This window comes from Pelodiscus sinensis, chromosome 3 (genome assembly GCF_052426305.1).
Source record: "Pelodiscus sinensis isolate ZL-2025 chromosome 3, ASM5242630v1, whole genome shotgun sequence".
Lineage (NCBI taxonomy): Eukaryota > Metazoa > Chordata > Testudines > Trionychidae > Pelodiscus > Pelodiscus sinensis.
The window spans coordinates 182,639,124-182,658,487 of record NC_143054.1 but is presented as its reverse complement, the minus strand read 5'-3'; the positions used below and the strand labels follow the sequence as shown (position 1 = coordinate 182,658,487).

General features: G+C 39.3%; 1 protein-coding gene across 5 annotated transcripts in view; it reads left to right on the top strand.

Moving 5' to 3' along the window:
* Nucleotides 1-19,364, top strand: part of USP34 (ubiquitin specific peptidase 34) — a 247,534-nt gene that overhangs the window by 192,459 nt on the left and 35,711 nt on the right. For all 5 annotated transcript variants that reach the window (XR_012903003.2, XM_075925544.2, XM_075925543.2 and 2 more), the window contains 10 exons: nucleotides 4,899-5,067; nucleotides 5,159-5,233; nucleotides 5,934-6,085; nucleotides 7,197-7,245; nucleotides 7,340-7,444; nucleotides 7,998-8,042; nucleotides 11,568-11,672; nucleotides 13,286-13,433; nucleotides 14,502-15,136; nucleotides 16,956-17,113. Coding sequence is in view for 4 of the 5 variants with exons in the window: in XM_075925544.2 (XP_075781659.2) it covers nucleotides 4,899-5,067; nucleotides 5,159-5,233; nucleotides 5,934-6,085; nucleotides 7,197-7,245; nucleotides 7,340-7,444; nucleotides 7,998-8,042; nucleotides 11,568-11,672; nucleotides 13,286-13,433; nucleotides 14,502-15,136; nucleotides 16,956-17,113 (1,641 nt within the window). In the remaining variant the exon portion in view is untranslated. The remainder of the gene's footprint in view (nucleotides 1-4,898; nucleotides 5,068-5,158; nucleotides 5,234-5,933; nucleotides 6,086-7,196; nucleotides 7,246-7,339; nucleotides 7,445-7,997; nucleotides 8,043-11,567; nucleotides 11,673-13,285; nucleotides 13,434-14,501; nucleotides 15,137-16,955; nucleotides 17,114-19,364) is intronic.

The following is a 19,364-nucleotide window of genomic DNA, read 5'->3' as shown; positions in this document are numbered from 1 at the left end:
GAGGCTGTGAAGGCTAGGACTATAATAGAGTTGAAAGAGAAGCTAGATAATTTCATGGAGGTTAGGTCCATAAAAGGCTATTAGCCAGGGGATAAAATGGTGTCCTTGGCCTTTGTTTGTCAGAGGCTGGAGAGGGATGGCAGGAAACAAATCGCTTGATCATTGTCTTCGGTCCACCCTCTCTGGGGCACCTGGTGCTGGCCACTGTCGGCAGACAGGATACAGGGCTAGATGGGTGGGGCTGGAATGAGAGATTCAGTATGCAGGCTTCCCTGGGCAGAGAGGGCAACCCCATCCCTCTCTCACCCCAACTGTTTGGAGCCAGGTGAAAAGCACTTGTCCATGGCTGCTGCAGAGGGTCGCATGGCCCCCAGCTGGGAGACAAATAGACACAAACAGACACACCGACAAACCAAACTTTTACAGGCAGTCCCTGACTTACGAACAGGTTACGTTCCGAACACCTGGTTGTAACTTGATTTGGTCGTACTTTGGAAATACCCTTAAACGCGCTGCCCGTGCTGTTTGAAAAACTTGGTTCTCAACTCAAATATTATAATGGGATTCATGGGAGGTTGGTCGTAAGTACAGATGGTCATAAGTCGGTATATTAGTAAGTCGGGGAGTGCCTGTAGCTGTAATACTGTTTAGCATTACAAAGCTCTTATAGCAGTGGAAGAACTTGCTAGGTTCTGTTGTGCTTTTTACTAATCATCAGCAAAGTTTTTACTTCATTTCTAATTTTAGAACGTTCATTGCTGCTTGTAATATGGGACTCTGAAAAAGCAAATAGCTGAATTTTCGTGCATTGGGCTCAGTTTGCAGTACTAATATAATTCACTGTGTTGCCAAAGGTGCTTGCAATATGGGATAGCTTTTAATATACAATTTTCGGAGCAGAAAATAGAAGTTTATTTTCTTTTAGGGCTTTATGTTGAGAGAATACCCTAGTTTTTGTACTCACTAATGAGACAAAATGTTATGTTTTGTGTGAATAAGAGTTTTTTTTCCTCTGGGCATCACTATGGACAAGAGTTAATGTTGTTTTATCTGTACTTTTAAATATATTTTAATATTTCAGATGATTTTTAGTTTAACTTTGAATTCTCTAAGTTGCCGCTTATTTTTTGTGTAACAAAAAGATTTTGTCTTGGAATTTCTTGGGTTTTTAAAAATTTTTATTAATGTTTTGATCTTAATTGGAAGACATGGAAGAAGATAAGTTGCAGAGCTTCTTAATTTCATGGCTCTGTGGGCCCAAGAGAGCAACGATGGTAGGAGCTCTATAGAGTACTGGAAGCCACAGGACAGAGGGACAGGAAACACTGTGGAGTTTAGGAACCCATGTAATCTCTGGCTCAATTCTGCACTGAGCCTCTGTGAATCAGTTCCTTTGTACTCCTTTACCTCCCTTTTCTAAGTTCTAAACTCTGATTCTTCTGTCTCTTCCAGTTTTACTTCCCTGCAGACCTTCTAAATTCCACAAGGCCTGTGGCTGACCTTATTAGGTCAGCGGAAACTATGGGTCAGATAAAAGTAATCTGAAGCTCTGTAGCAAATTATTTCTTCAAGACGAGTTTCAAAGAAAGGGATCAGGGTATGGATCTGTGGGGTATATGACTTAGTGAAACAATCTGGAGAACCACAAGTTCTTCAGAATCCACATAGGACAAAGGATATGTGGATTGTTTAGGAGCTTGACAATGTTGAAGAAGTAAGTTATGTGTACCCATAGAAATTGGAGTTAAAATACCTGTATTAGGCACTGTCAAATCATGCTACTACTGGTTTCTGTGTGTCAGTCATTTGCTTCTATATTGGTGGCAGCACAATATAAACACATAAGGAGTCTAATCTTGTGAACAGTGAGAAAGTAATGGGGGAAGGCAGTGATGCTCTCCTAAGCGCCAGCTACCTGCTAAGTTCTGACCACTTGTGTTACTTTAAAACTTGAACTTGTGGGTTCTTCCGAATTTAGCCTTGATTCTTTCTCTGTGGGATTCAGCTAGACCTTTGAGCTGTCTGGATAAGCATAAACATAGACTGTCCTGGGACCCCACTCACAGTAGTCGTATGGTGACTATATGTCAGAATTCATTTTTTAGAAAATCCCTTGTTTCTAGCCCTCATGATTAAGGAAAAAAACTTGAAAACATTAACCAAGTATAATTGTTGCATGAAATGTCTGCTTAAGTCTGCAGAGATGTAGGAGAAGGACCAAACACACCCCCAGAGCCTCCCTGGCCCAGGATGTTAGTATGGCTGCTCATTTTGGATGCCCCATTGGGCTTTGTGGGTTGTCTCCCCGTTTGTGGAGTTCAGATGCACCATAGGGCTCCCCTCTGACCTTTCATCTCTGAAAAAAGGCAGTCCTTTCCAAAATGGCAGCTACCTATAATACCAAAAAGAGGCACCCATATGTTATGCTTATACAAAACACGAGATCTTTTATAGGGGAAAAGGCAGTACTCTACATTTATTGAGAATACAACAGTAGCATACGACACACACACACACACACACACACACACACACACACACACACGTGCGCGCACCCCCTCCCCCCCCTCTTACCAGTCCAGAGTCTGGATCAATCTAGTAGCCAGCCAAATTCATCGCAGAGGGGAGCCAGGCTTTGTCGGTCACGATCCGATGCTCACAGCAGTTAGAATAGATCTATTGACCTCTTTCTTAAATGTTTGGGCAGCTCTGAAATATTTAATAATACCAACATTTTAAATTACCATCTTTGGGGGTCTGAATTAACACACTCAGTTTGGATGAATGGGATAGTTCATACCTCTGTGGGCTGTTTAAAGCTCTTTGCAGATTCCAGCAGTCATCTCTGAATTTTCTCTGTTACCCTCAGTGAGGTCAGAGAAATTACATCATCATGGAGTAAATGTAATAGCATTTTCCTTTTGTGGTGTGTGAAAGTTCTTGACCTTTCCTCTTCCTTGTGGAGTGGAGATGTAAAGGTTGGGGATGTGAATGGTTAACTGGTAAGCATCACCCTTACTGGTTTTTGTTAACAAGAGGGGGCTAGAGCAGCTCCTCCTCACAGTAGGCAGGTGTGCACTGTGGGTGGGAATCCTAGGGCTGGAAGAGACCTCAGGAGGTTATCGAGTCCAGCCCTCTGCCCAAAGCAGGACCAATCTCAACTAAATCATCTCATCCTAGACTTTGTCAAGCTGGGACTTAAAAACCTCTAGGGATGGAGATTCCACCACCTCCCTAGGTACCCACTCCAGTACTTCACCTCCTTCCTAATGAAATAATTTTTTCTAATATCCAACCTAGACCTCCCCCACTGTAACTTGAGACCATTGCTCCTTGTTCTGCCATCTGTCATTAATGAAAACAGCCTCTCTCCATCCTCTTTGGAACCTCCCTTCAGGAAATTGAAGGCTGCTATCCAATCCCCTCTCAGACCCCCCCCCCCCATGAGGTATTGGTGAAGATTCTTCTATAATCTCTCTCTCCTCTGCAAGATTCTGGAATTTTATCACCATACTTTGCTTTACAAAGGGTGTTGAGCTTAAAATTTCACCACTAGAGCTGAAAGATAGGCTCTACTGCTACTAAAAGACTTCATTAAGACCAGGTTGCTGTGAGAAGGATAAAGACACCTGGTACCTCAAGCAGTATCATAGTGTCATGTAGGTGTGGAAAGCCACTTCCTCTTTCCCAAAATATGAGATTCCTGTACTCTCCTTAGCACCCATAAGTAATTTCAGGAAACATGGCCCTTTCTGAAACTTTGTTTTCCAAAAGAAGCAAAATTGGCTCAGGTACTATGGCACAATATCGACAGTTTCTCTTGGTAATAGTGATGGCATAACTACTGAAGCTAAAAATGTATCTGAAGAAAATGAACAAGCAATGTGTCTATTTGTCTCCTTGGGAAGGGTGTGAGAAGTAAGCATGTGAAAAGGTAACTGTGTACCTGGTATTCAAGAGCAGCCCTATTGGGAGCAGAAGCTGGAGAAGACAGCCACCCTACTCGGGCTGCTAGCTCCTGCTGCCGACAGCACTAAGTGTGGGGGGAAGTCCAGCAGTGGCAGCCCCCAAGCATGGGGGGAGGGAGGAAGCCAGCAGCCCTAAGCGTAGGGCAGCTGCCAGCAGAAGCCACCTACACCTACCCACACTTGGGGCTGCCAGCCTTTGCTGTCTGTCCCTCTTCCTCATGATTAACCGGGATTTTACATCCCTAGTGAAAAGAAGTAGAAGGTGCTAGAAAATTGAGTTAGTATGTCAGGCTGCTTATAGCTAGACATTATTCAGGAAGAGTACATTCTGGGGATAGAAGAGAAAGGATTCAGCTCATTTTTTAAGTATAAAACAAAATATTTGATAAACAAGACAAACGAGAAATTTTCTAAGCATGATTGACACCTTTTTTTCCTGGTACCTGTATCTCTATCATTTGTCTAAAACACCTAAAATATAGGTAAATGTATCTGCTGGACACAATTCATATTTCCAAATTACACCATAAGATACCTGAATAGTAATCATCATCTGATCTGATAACTGAGAACATTTGACATGGATATCAGAGATGAGACTAAATATGAAATCCTATTATGCTTTTTTATAAAATTCCTCTTCTGACTATAACCATGCTTTAATAAATTTATTTTCACCCTCATAATATTGAGAAGTATTTCAGTGTTGGGCGCCATTTATAATTCGTGTTATTATATTGTGATGTATAATTGTCATCCATAGTATATTTATCATAGCTGGTAGAGTGTTTATAGCTTTGAGTCTTTACAGTAAGAATGGAATATATGAACATAAGTTAGTTGAATTCTATTTGGGCAGGTTCGAGATCGTTGTGTCTAATGCAAGTTTAACATACTATATCAACTTTCTAAATTGAACTGTGTTTTCAGTTCAGATGACATGGATGGTCCCGTGGAAGATATTGGTAGTCGTTCATGTGTAACTCGCTTCGTGAAGACACTCTTGTCAATTATGGAGCATGGTGTAAAGCCTCACAGTAAACATCTCACAGAGTACTTTGCCTTTCTTTATGAATTTGCCAAAATGGGAGAAGAAGAGGTGAATATTGCTTTTGTAGCTTAAGAAATTGTATGTATATATAAATGTAAGTATGTATATTATTCAAATAATTCAATACTTACATTTTCAGAGCCAGTTCTTGCTTTCATTGCAAGCCATATCAACAATGGTTCATTTTTACATGGGAACTAAAGGACCCGAAAACGTAAGTTTAAAATATATGAAAAAAAATATATTTTTTTTAAAAAGCTTTTAGACTAAGTAATCCTTTTGCTTCTTTTCTTGATTTGCCAGCCAACACATAATAATCAGTAAATATTCAGTAAACTGTTTGGTAAATTGTTTCATTTAAAAAAATAAATAATAAGTTAATTTCATGTGAATGTTGTGTTTCTGAAAAATGCTTGTTTGATTATGCTGTATACTGAAGTTTTCTCTTTAGGATAGAATTAACAGCAGACATTCAGGTTCCTTATATTGTCCAATCAGTGTGCTTCAATGCTAATGTAGAATGTCCTAGGTCAGTTTTCATACCCATTTAGTCCTTGGCTTTTCTGCTGAGACTGGCAGTAATATTGTCTTTTACGACAACAATTTGTATCATGTAAACTATCAGCTAAGATGTACACTTCTAAACTTGCTTGAAATTTCTTAGCAAGTAATTTAATTATCATAAATTGTTAAATAGGGTGACCTCAACCCAGCTGTTGAATTTGTACTGTGTATTTTTCACATCCAAATATTTGAAAATGGAAAGCAGATGATTAGCATGTCTGAATAGCATGAGCAGCCTGTCTGAATTGCTTTGTTCTATCAAATTAGGCTGTTTGGAATGCTCAAAATTGAGAGAGAAATTAGAAGTCTTTGTTACTGAGTTTATGGTTTCCCTCCCCCCATTTTTCCAGCCACAAGTTGAAGTGCTGTCTGAAGAGGAAGGAGAAGAGGAGGAGGAGGAGGAAGACATTCTTTCCTTAGCAGAAGAAAAATACAGGCCTGCTGCACTTGAAAAGATGATTGCCCTGATTGCTCTTCTGGTTGAACAGTCTCGCTCAGAAAGGCAAGAACTTCCAAGGAAAAGATTCTGATTTTGGTTATACTGTGTCAATCGGAAGTTACTCTGTTTTTACACTGGGGTGACTGAGATTGTACTTGACGCAGTGTGTTTAGGCATTTTTAACGATAAGAATGGTCATACTTGGTCAGACCAAAGGTCCATCTAGCCCAGTATCCTGACAGTGGCCAATGCCAGGTGCCCTCAGAGGGAATGAACAGAATAGGTAATCATCAAATGATCCATTCTCTGTTGCCCAGTCCCAGCTTTTGACAGACGCTAAGAACACCATTCTAGTCCATCCTAGCAAATAGCCATTGATGGACCTATCCTCCATGAATTTATCTAGTTATTTTTTGAAACCTGCTAAAAGTTCTGGCCTTCACAACCTCCTCTGGCAAAGGAGTTCTATAGGTTAACATTAATTTCTTGGCTGACCAAATGACTGAAGTTCCTAGTAAGATCATTGAGCAATCATTTCATGGGCCTACTTTTTAACTATGTAGAATGTTAAATTATAGTACAGGAGGACCTCCCTTATCCAGCAACCTCAGGACCTGACCCGTTCCAAATGAGGGTATTTGCCGGATATGGGAAGGTCCCCTGCCAACAGCTTCTCAGCAGCTGCCTCTGCTCCGGCCCCACTGCCACTGACCTTCTGCCTGCAGGGCTTGGACTTGGGCTCCAGCCCACTGGGGCTTCCTGGGGACGGAGTTCCCCAGCTACAGTGACCCCCTTCTCCTCTGCCCAGCCAGGACTCCCCGGGGATGGGGTTTACTGGGCTTGCTTCTGCTGCGCTCTCTCAAGGATCCCTTGCCAGCTGCTCTGCTTTTGCTGCTGCTGTCTTGGTGGCCGCAGCTCCCAGGGGTTAGGGCTCCCAGCTGATTCACTCTCCGAGGCTGTCTAATCCAGCAACATCTGTTGTCTTGCCGGTCTAAGGATGTTGCCAAACCAGAGTCCTGGATTTCAGAGTTTCAATCTGAAGCAGCTTTAATTTAATGAATTTTTTTCACTACTTATAAACACTAAAATTTATAGTAGAGAGGAACATACTCAGTTCATAAATTCAGTTTCATGGTTTCTTTACTAAAGCGATATATATTTTGTTGTATTATAGGCACTTGACTTTGTCACAGAATGACATGGCAGCATTAACAGGAGGGAAGGTAATACTTATAAATTAGAAAGTACAACCAACTATCTTGAAAAAAGATTCATTAAAAGTTGTCAGATGTAATAATGCCTTGGTGCTTGTTGCAGGGTTTTCCTTTCTTGTTTCAACATATCCGTGATGGCATCAATATCAGGCAAACCTGCAATCTCATTTTCAGCCTTTGTCGGTACAATAATCGACTTGCCGAACACGTAAGTACCAACCCCTGCTGCTGATATTTTTTGAGAGAGATTATCTGAAAAGTACACTGGGGCAATTTAGTATTATAGTTAGAGATGTTAAAATTAATTTATTTTGGTAAATGTGTACTTTCTGAAATTTTCAGCAGCTATACATTTACACACTAGGATGGGGGAAGGTGGTTCTGCAGGAGCCAGTGCATGGGGGGAGCTGTCAGCTCCCCACCACCGTTGCCTCTATATTAGTGTCAGCAGTGTGGTGGGAGGGCAGGCAAGAGCAGGCGCTCATGGGAGCGGCTCCTACGGAGCTGTCTGCTGCTCCCGCCCCCCACCATGTTGCTCCCTCCCTGCCCTTCTGCACTGCCGCTTCTGATACAGAGGGAGCAGTGCAAGGGGGCAGATAGAAAAGCTGGTTCCCACCTACCCCCTCCGCCTGACAGAGGCAACAGGGGAAGTAGTCCCTTGTGTGTAATTGAGAAGGTTAACTTGTTTATACTTTGACATCCCTAATTATAACTGAGCAAACATTAGTGTAACAATGTTTTTGTTTCTTTTTGTTTTTAAGATTGTGTCTATGCTTTTCACATCTATAGCAAAGTTGACTCCTGAGGTATGTCAAGAAACTACTTATTTACTCAATCATTTCTTAATCTTTTTCTGTTTTAAATACTAAAATAATCTTTTGACAGCCAAAAATTACAATATTTAGTTAAGTTTTAGAAAACTTAAAAAAAATTAAATCAGAGCCAATATGATAGGTTACAAATGTTTGGGTACTTTCAGAGGTAACTCTAAGTTAATGATCAGTTTGAATCTTGATTAAAAAATGATTGATTGGGTTTGGGTAAAATTGTCAAGGTTTTGGGTTCCTGAGACAGACACCTTTGAAAATGTTTCCCATCATGCAAATAAAGTAATATGATGATTTTATAGTGTGAGTAATACCATCTATTTTACAATGCACTGTATTTGTCTATTATCCAGCAATGTGCAAGTGTCTCACTACCCTGTACTGAAAAGAATGTCCAAGCTGTCAAATGTGTGATCAGTAATGATCTGTATGAATGTGTCATGAATAAATCATGTCAAACCAACCAGATAGATTTCTTTGATAAGTCAGCAATCCTTGTGGATAAGGGAAAACATTAGCTATGGTATGTCTAGACTTTAGTAAGGCTTTTAATACAATCTCGCATCACCTTCTCATTAACAAACTAAGGAAATATAACCTAGATGGAGAAGGTGGATGCATAACTCATTGGATAACCCTTCCCAGGAAGTAGTTACCAATGGTTCATAGTTATACTGGAAGGGCATGAGTGGCATTTTGCAGGGATCTGTTCTGGGTCCAGTTCTGTTTCATATCTTCATTAGTGAGTTGGATAATGGCATAGAGAGAGTACGCTTATGAAGTTTGCAGATGATACCAAGCTGGCAGAGAGTTGCAAGTGCTTTTGAATATAGGATTATAATTTAAAATGCCTGGACAAATGGACAAATGAAAAGTTCTCCACTTAGGAAGGAACAATCTCTTGCAAACATACAAAGTGGGAAATGACTGCCTTGGAAGGAGTACCATAGAAAAGGAGGTAGGGGGTCATGATAAACCACAAACTAAATATGAGTCAGCAGTGCAACACTGTTGGGGGGGAAAAAGCCAACATCATTCTGGGATTTTTTAGCAGGAGTTTTGTAAGCAAGACATGAGAAGTAATTCTGCTCTACTCTGTAGGGGACTGGACTAGATGACTTCTTGAAGTTCCTTCCAGTGTTACAATTCTATTATCACATTGTCTTTAGAGTCCTGTAAATTCACGGATATCTGCTTTATATCCATGGGTATCCACGTTCACAGATGTGGATATTCGCAAATCTGTTTTGCAGATGTGGATACAAAATTTTGTATCCGCACTGGGCTCTAATTATCCTGTCCTGGTGAATGATGCTGTGGTACCAATATCCCTCTAATACAGAGGTAATCATTTTTCTAGACAAGTCCAAATTTCTTGACCAAGCAATAGTCAAGGTCCAGATGTCAGTGAAAAGAATTAATAAAAAATTATAACAACAAGTAAATAAAAAGATTTTGGGGTCTGTTCAGAAGTGTTTGGTGGTCTTTGGCCCATGGTTCTGCCTGATGATTGTCCCTGCCCCTATATGATCATTACTTGTTGCATCTTACTTATTGCAACATACAAAGAATATAAGTGTTAGTTTTACTATACGTGCATGAATATTTAACAGTTTGCAGCTAGACATAGGTCAAAGCTTAATAAAATTAGCATTGTCAGGTGATTAAAGCAATTTATCATTGTTAATCATGCACTTAATTACACGTTAATAACGGAAAAACATTAATTTAAATATTTTGGGTGTTTTTAAAATTTTCAAATATGTTGATATCAGTTACTACACAGAATACAGAATGCACAATGCTCACTTTATATTTTAATTAAGAGTATTTGCACTGTATAAAATAAAATAGTATTTTTCAGTTTACCTAACTATAAGTACTGTAGTGCAATCTCTTTATTATGAAAGTTGAATTTACAAATGTAGAATTATATACAAAAAAAACTGCATTCAGAAATAAAACAATTTGTAAAACGTAAGAGCCTTGAAAGTCCATTCTGTCCTGCTCCTTGTACAGATAATTCCTTGGACAAACAAGTTTGTTTACGTTTGCAGGAGATAATGCTGCCTCTTCTTGATTGCAGTGTCATCTGAAACTGAGAACAGGCATTCACTTGTCTCTGTTGTAGCCAGTGTAGCAAGGTATTTACGTGCCAGATACACAAAAGATTCATATGTCCCTTTAATGCTTCAACCACCATTCCAGTGCTCACCCAGGCTGATGATGGTTTCTGCTGGATAACTATCCAAAGCAGTGTAGACCGAGGCATGTTCATTTTCTTGTTCTGAGTCAGATGCCATCAGCAGAAGGTTGATATTTCTTTTTGGTGGTCCGGGTTCTCTTGTTTGCCCATTTGTGTGTTGCACTTTTAGGACTTCTGAAAGCATGCTTCACACTTCGTTCCCTTCAGATTTTTGGAAGGCACTTCAGATTCTTAAACCTTGGATTGAGTGGTGGTGTTATCTTTAGAAATTTCACATTGGTACCTTCTTTTCATTTTATCAAATCTTCAGTGAAAGTTTTCTTAAAATGAACATGTGCTAAGTCATCATCCAAGATTGCTATCATATGAAATATCATAGAATCATAGGACTGGAAGGGACCTCGAAAGGTCATCGAGTCCAGCCCCCCGCCCTTAAGGCAGGACCAAGCTCCGTCTACACCATCCCTGACAGATGTCTATCTAACCTAACCTATATGGCAGAATGCAAGTAAACAGCAGGAAACATACAGTTCTCCCCCAAGGAGTGCATTCACAAATGTAAGGCATTGTTTTTTTTAATGAGCATCAGCATGGAAGCACGTCTTCATGCTTTGGCCACCTTTCCAGAAAACACACGTGAATGTTTCACATATATATGGCATGTAACTACCTTGCAATGCCAGCTTCACAAGTGCCACACAAATGACTGTTCTCATTTTCAGGTGACATTGTAAATTTAAACAAACTTATTTCTCATAGTAATTGGCTGAACAAGAAGAACCGAGTAGATTTATAGGCACAAAAGTTTTACATTGTTTTGTTTTTGAATGCAGTGATGTAACAAAAATGTACATTTGTAAATTGCAGTTTCACTAGAAAGAGATTTCAGTACTGTACTTGTTTGAGGTCAATTAAAAAATACTGTTTATTTATATTAATTTTTACGCATATTTTCACTGTAAAATGATAAGTGAGCATTGTACACTTTGTATGTAGTGTGCTAATTGAGATCAATATATTTTAAAATGCAGTTAAACATTTAAAATATTTAATAAAATTTCAATTAATATTCTGTTATTTAACAGTATGATTAAAACTGCAATTAATTACACATAATTTTTTTTAGTGTATCAGATGTGTAACTGCAATTAATCAACAACCCTACTAATTTTTTTCTGAATGTGGACTGTTTTCAAATATTTTTATGCAAGTATTTGGTTTAAAATAGATATTTACGGAAGTATTTTTGAGTTGACTAAAATTGATCAAAATGCATATTTTATCTTTTTCCATTGCAGGCAGCCAATCCTTTTTTCAAATTGCTTACTATGCTAATGGAGTTTGCTGGTGGTCCTCCAGGAATGCCACCGTTTGCTTCTTACATCCTGCAGAGGATATGGGAGGTACAGTATGTAGAACAAAATAATTATTAGATTCTTTTTGTCCTTGGTCACTCTTTTCTGCTAAAATAGTGAGTGTCTCCAAAAGTGTTCATTGTCATCCTTTCTACTCTGTATCAGTATGAAGTTCTCATTTAGTCATTGCTTTTCATTCTAAGAAACAGTGATAAGCTGATAGCCCTTAACATTGAAATAATGTGTCTGTTTTTATAACACCCAAAGTGTGCTGGGCATTTTATAAACAAATAAGGACACTCTCTATCACCCTATCACTTCAAATTAGTAAATCTTGTGGGAGAAATGAACTATAAGGGATTGAAGGAGGAAAGGTTGCAGACATTGAGAGCCTTTTTCTGCAACATAAGCAGTAAAGACATGTTCAGCTCTAGAGGTAATCGGTTCAATCCCTGATATTGTCTATCCCGTCAGCCATAACACCAGCAGGTATCCCACAGTGACATCTTTGAAGAATGAGAGGTATGCATCATCGTGGCAGAAATGACAAAACGAATATTTTACAAATGGGACTATTTTTAAGATTAGTTAGTTTTTCAAGCCTTTCGGCCTTGAAGTTATCCCGTTAAATTTGTAAGAATGTTTTAAATAATACATTAAAATGTAAATAGAGTTGATTTGCTGGTTCTAATAGTAGATGGGATTGTCAGAAGTACAAAATGACTTTGGGACAGGAAATCTATTGAATGTGATTTCATTGACCCAATATCCTAGAATCATAGAATACTAGGACTGGAAGGGACTTCGAGAGGTCATTGAGTCCAGTCCCCTACCCTCATGGCAGGACCAAATACTGTCTAGACCATCCCTGATAGACATTTATCTAACCTACTCATAAATATCTCCAGAGATGGAGATTCCACAACCTCCCTGGGCAATTTATTCCAGTGTCTGACTACCCTGACAGTTAGGAACTTTTTCCTAATGTCCAACCTAAACCTCCCCTGCTGCACTTTAAGCCCATTGCTTCTTATTCTATCCTCAGAGGCCAAGATGAACACGTTTTCTCCCTCCTCCTTATGACACCCTTTTAGATATCTGAAAACTGCTATCATGTTCCCCCCTCAATCTTCTCTTTTCTAAACTAAACAAACCCAATTCCTTCAGTCTTCCCTCATAGGTCATGTTCTCTAGACCTTTAATCATTCTCGTTGCTCTTCTATGGACCCTCTTCAATTTCTCCACATCTTTCTTGAAATGCGGTGCCCAGAACTGGACACAATACTCCAACTAAAGCCTAACCAGCGCAGAGTAGAGCGGAAGAATGACTTCTCGTGTCTTGCTCACAACACACCTGTTAATGCATCCCAGAATCATGTTTACTTTCTTTGCAACAGCATCACACTGTTGACTCATAACTCCTAGATCCCTTTCTGCCATACTCCCTCCCAGACAGTCGCTTCCCATTCTGTATGTATGAAACTGATTGTTTGTTCCTAAGTGGAGCACTTTGTATTTGTCTTTATTAAACTTCATCCTATTTACCTCAGACCATTTCTCCAATAATTACTAATCATTGTAATTATTAGTTGCTCTTTGATACAATAAATACTAAAAATATACTGTTTTATTTGCTGTGTTGTATTCCTCTTTTCTTTTAGGTGATTGAATACAACCCATCTCAGTGCCTGGATTGGCTGGCAGTACAAACACCTCGAAATAAATTAGCCCACAGTTGGGTGCTGCAAAATATGGAGAACTGGGTTGAACGTTTTCTTTTGGCACACAATTATCCTAGAGTGAGAACTTGTAAGTTTTATGCAAGTTAAAGAAATTGCCTCTTCAGATTATAAATTATTATATGTAATATTTTCTTCAAATGGAAATGGAATTTTCTTGTTATTGTGCGTATTTGACATCCACAGATTAATCACCTTGAGATAATTATCTTTAGTAAAGCTAATTTTCACTTGATTGAGACCTATTGTAGCTCATCAATAAATGTTATCTTTACTTTATGAAAAAACATAATTAGATGTATTAACCTGAATTATACATTTAAAATGTCTGTGTCTGTCATCGTTTAATTAGTATAGTCCAAATAGCTCATATGAGAGGTTTCAGGGGAAAGTGTAGGGGGTAATCCTTAGAATTTTCACTAAATACTTGCGTTCTTGGTATGAATTTTGCTATCCCTTTTACCACCGATCCCTGCGCCTCCCAAAGTTAGTAATTGCTTGAGCACCTTACCTTGCAGATCCCTTGGAAGTCTGCAGTAGATCCAAATTCTTCTGGGTCCCTGGTATTGTGATAGGAGTCATGTTACCATGGTTGCCTCTGTCCTAGCTATTCCTAGAAACCTCACCTCTGTAGGAGTGGTGGTGGTGGTGGTAGTAGTAGTAGTAGACTTCATTCTGTTATAATTGATTTTCTATGGCTTTGGGTGGGGAGATTGTGTAGAAACTGCATGTCATTTCAGCTCCCATTTATAGATAACATTGAAGATGTAGTTAGAGCTGTGTAATTAATAAGCATTTTAGTAATTATTTTAATAATTTTCACCTTCGCAACAAGCTGCAATGGGGATGCATTTTGTTCTAGAAGTTAGGGCAGGGCAACAAATGGGGAATTGGAATCAGAAGATGAGTTCTATTCTCAACTCTGCTCTTAACTCACTATATGACCTTGAACACCTCACGTGTTCTGTATGTCAGTCTTTCCATCTCCAGTTTGATTGTAATTATATTTACCCATCTTTATAAAGTGCTTTGTGATCCACTAGTGAAAAGCACTATAAATGGAAAGTAACAATATAAATATTAATTTGTATGTCCTATTTAAAGATTTAACAGGTTTGTTTTTTCTTTCATTTTGAAGCTGCAGCCTACCTTTTGGTATCACTTATTCCAAGCAATTCATTCCGTCAGATGTTCCGATCAACTCGAGCCTTGCATATCCCTACTCGTGACCTGCCTCTCAGTCCAGATACTACAGTAGTTCTTCATCAAGTCTACAATGTACTTCTTGGCCTGCTTTCAAGAGCGAAGCTGTATGTTGATGCTGCTGTTCATGGTACTACTAAACTAGTGCCCTACTTTAGTTTCATGACTTACTGTTTAATCTCAAAAACTGAGAAACTTATGTTTTCCACTTATTTTATGGACTTATGGAACCTTTTCCAGCCTAAACTTTCTGAGCCAGCTATCGCCACCAACCACAATAAACAGGCTTTGCTCTCTTTTTGGTATAACGTGTGTGTGGACTGTCCAGAGAATGTGCGCCTTATTGTACAGAATCCTGTGGTGACAAAGAACATTGCCTTCAATTACATCCTAGCAGACCATGATGATCAAGATGTAGTGCTCTTTAACCGTGGGATGCTGCCTGCCTACTATGGAATTCTGCGGCTATGCTGCGAACAGTCACCCGCATTCACAAGACAGCTGGCTTCTCATCAGAATATCCAGTGGGCCTTTAAGAATCTCACACCACATGCCAGTCAATATCCAGGAGTAAGTACATCTATGCTGAATAGATATTCTGATACTTGTTCTAAATGCCTTCTCAGTTATTGCATGACTGTAATTTTTTAAAATACTTTGAACTAGACAAAAACCAACTTACATATTGAAAGACAAAAATATTATTGAGTCTTGAGTTCCTGATATGAATAACTATAACACTTATAGGGCCAGCTCCTGAACACCAGTTCTTCTGTAGCAAAGCATCTGGGAGTAAAAAGGTATTTATAAGCAACTTTGTAGTTCCCACTGATCCTTAAGCTTCTGTATGCCAGTCTGGTCATGAGCAACAGTTAAGAGCAACCTTTCCTGTGAGATAAAGAAGGGGCATAGTGTAAAGCTAGATATACCTGGGGAATCTTTTAAACTAATTTTCCACCTGCTTTAAGCTGCTGGAGCAGACACAGAATTTGGTCTATTTGTGTCTTGTGCAAACAATGGGTAGTTGTTTGTTCCATTATTATAAAGTGTGTGTATCTCTTAGTTATTGTTGGTACGTTAACAATTCTCTGACCTTAAGAAAGAATATTGTCCGCAATTTATTTTCTGACGTAAAATAATTAGCATGTCTTTTTGCAGGTTAATGCATATAATTATTTTAAAAGTTGTTTGAATTTATTAATTTGTTTTTCACTGCTTTATCTGGGATGTAGTCACTTTGCAGAATAGATTGGTATTGTAAATGGGGAGGAAACTACATGACCATCTGGGTGACATCAGATATATGGAAGGTGTCTGGTTGAAACAAATAGTTCAACTTACTTCATCTTATTCATGTGGGCCTTAGACAGGATTTAGCTCAAATAGTTTTCTGATTCTTGAAAGTGGATTCTTGCAGTTAATAATTATAAACAGCTATATATCATAACTGCCAGATAATTTATTTGCTTTGCTGAAACTGACTTTCTCTTGCTCTAGTGAAGATCAAAGACTTCATAGTTACGTGGATCAGGATTTGTCAATGTTATGTATTTGTGCAGTTGTAGCAGTAATCTGCATTAATGGGCATTGAGATATCCCAAAATAATTGCTGGTATAAAGGGACATCTCAGTGTCCTTGGAATGTTAGGCATATGCCTATTCAGTTTGTTTTGAAAATATGTAATCTGGTGAATATTAGTTGATATTTCTCTCACTTCATACAGTAAAGGATGAATAAAGATAGCACTCTATAGAAAATGGTAGACATTTACTTAAGGGGGACGAATAGCTCAGTGGTTTGAGCATTGGCCTCCTAAACCCAGGGTTATGAGTTCAGTTCTTAAGGAGGCCATTTAGGGATATGGGGCAAAATCTGTCAGGGATGGTACTTTGTCCTGCTTTGAAGGCAGCAGACTGGACTTGATGACCTTTCAAGGTCCCTTCTAGTTCTAGGAGATAGGCATCTCCATTCATTAAAAAAATTACTTTTAATAAGATATTGCTTAAAGAATATCAATGCTATGTATTTTTCTGATTTTTTTAATCTCCTAAAATACATAAAAATATCATCTTCATTCAGACATGTATTTCACTTCAGTGTATTGCTTAATAGAATTAATGGACAATTGTGAAGAGGAGAATATAAATTGGTGTGGGAAATCTTGGGCATGTAGGTAGCACACAGTTCATCAGGATAAGCCGCTAGCTGGCCACTAGACGCTTTGTTTACCCTGAGCATCCATAGGTATGGCAGCTCTCAGCTCCCAGTGGCTGTGGTTCTTCCTTCCCGGCAAATGGGAGCTGCAGGAAGTGGTGGCCCACCCCAATATAAATAATAGCTTATTAAAAAAGATTACCTTAATCCTAATGTTTGTTGTGTTTATTTTAGGCAGTAGAAGAGCTATTTAACCTCATGCAGCTGTTTGTAGCTCAGAGACCAGACATGAGAGAAGAGGAAATAGAAGACATAAAGCAATTTAAGAAAACAACCATAAGCTGTTATCTGCGGTGTTTAGATGGACGGTCTTGTTGGACTACTTTAATAAGGTATTACAGTACAAAGATGTTAGTGAAGCAACTTAATCTGGTTGAGTAAAAAGCTAAGAGTACTTTTTAGAATTTGAAATATGAATTATTTTTCAGTATATAGTTTGCTTTATTATATACACTTCATTTTGAAAAAATCTGATATCGTCTTTACTGTATTTTGACTTTGAAATAATATTGTAGTTTGTTTCTGAAATACAGAAATTTTCTCTATATGGATAAACCTATTGTGCGTAAAATAATTATATTTATAAGTTCCCATCATGTGAGGAACTAAATAAATATAAAACAGTAACTTTTAAAAACATACATTATTGTTATTCAAAACAGAATGTTACAAAGCTATATTATTTAAGCATTTTCTCTAACATAAAGCCTCGAAATTCAAAAATAAGGCTGAAATTTCATTCTATATCTTAACCCACCGTATTTTGTCAAGCTTGGTGAACATGGGGTCGGCAACACACAGCCCGCGTACCGTAAGTGGCACACGAGCCAATTTTGAGTAGGATGCGGCAGGACTGTATGATGGGCAGCTGCCCTGTGTGCTGCGGTTGGAGCCAGGTCACAGTGAGGCTATTTCTGCTGGGGTGGCCTCACCATGGTCCCTGTTCCTACTCTGCAGCAGCCACGCGACTGGCTAGCAGGGCTGTGTGGCAGGCGACTGTTCCGTATGCCGCAGCTGGAACCACGCTGTGATGAGGCTGTCCCTACTCGTGTGCACAGCCCTGGTTCCTGCTCCAGGGGAGCCGGGGTCTGGCCGGAGGGACTGTGTGGCGGGCATCTGCTTCGGGGCGGCCAGGCAACGTGGTGGAGTGGGGCTGGTGAAGTTGCATGCAGTTGCCAGAACTGCTGTCATTGGGCCCCTACTAGAGCATGAATGCTGCCTGGGCTGCAGCTCCAGGGCTGGACGGCAGCAGGGGCAGGCCCTACAGGGTGTGTGGGACTCCCCCACTGACCCTGCCCTCCTTGCGGGACTTCTACTTGGAAAACCAGCGTGAGCGGCAACCATTTCAGTCCCCACTTGCACCATTTAAGCCAGTTCCCCCCAACATGGCTCCTGTTTTTCCCCTCCCCTCTTGCTGCCTCTCTCTGATAGAGGCAGCAAGGAGGGTAAGCGACTAGTCGCGTCACTAGTCGTTTTGCGTCACTAGTCGTTTTACATCCCTAGAGCAGAGCCAAGGGTAGGAAATGAAACAGGGCACATGCGGTGGAGAGAGCCTTCTCCACTCCCCCCCAGGTGAGCAGCGCAGCCCAAGGTAGGAGGGTTAAATCTTGGCATACCACTTTGGAAAGGTTGCTGACCCCTGATGTACAATGTGACAGCTTACCCACTCTGGTAGAATTGTGGAGAACGAGCAAGGTAGAAATGGTGGCTTAGGGCTGAATTTTCTACTTTGAGATTTTTTTTTAATACATCACATCTACAAAGAAATTAAAATTCCTAGGTGCATCTTTTTGAAATTTTAGCCCCATGTTGAACTAATGGCTCTTTTCCATTTAATTTATGGATATGACCATAAAATGATTGAGTTGCATAGGTTACAGCATTGGGAGAGTGAACCAGCCATAGATGGGCTGGAATGCTTTTATGAGAAAAGAAAAACTCCTTACCCTCCCCCCAAGCACACACACACATTCATTTATCTTAGAATGGAAGCAGATACTCTACATAATTGGGTGCTCAAACTTAGAAGTATTTGTGTGTAATTATTATTTTTTGCAAATACTCTGCTGTAATGCTTTATTTTCCACAGAAAATGCCCTGCAAGCCATTTTTTTGAGTGAAAGAAATGACAGCACTTTTATGCATACAGCTCCTGATTAAATCGGAGGGAATGTGTATTAATGGGGGTAGAAGATGAATGTTTAAATTATTGTGAGAACAAGAACTATTCCCTGACTTCTTTTACAGCTCATAATTCTTCTTAGTGTATAGTTGACCTTTAATTTGAGTGTTTAATTAAATGCTCCACTAATGAGGCAAAAATCCATTATTTCTAGTTATACTATATGCTTAAATTCCTCTTAGAGAAATATTTCTACCATTTTTCATTCTCAAATATGTGCTTAACTCCTCCTTACTACGAACCTCAAATGCATCTTTTAATAGTTTGTTTTCCTTAGGTTTTTAACACTTTGAAGTCATTATTTGTTAAAATGCCTTTGGAGAGATTGTTCATAAATTACTTTTTAAAAGATACATTTTTTTAAAAGATGGTCATTGATGCCATCTGTCAAAGCAGATAGA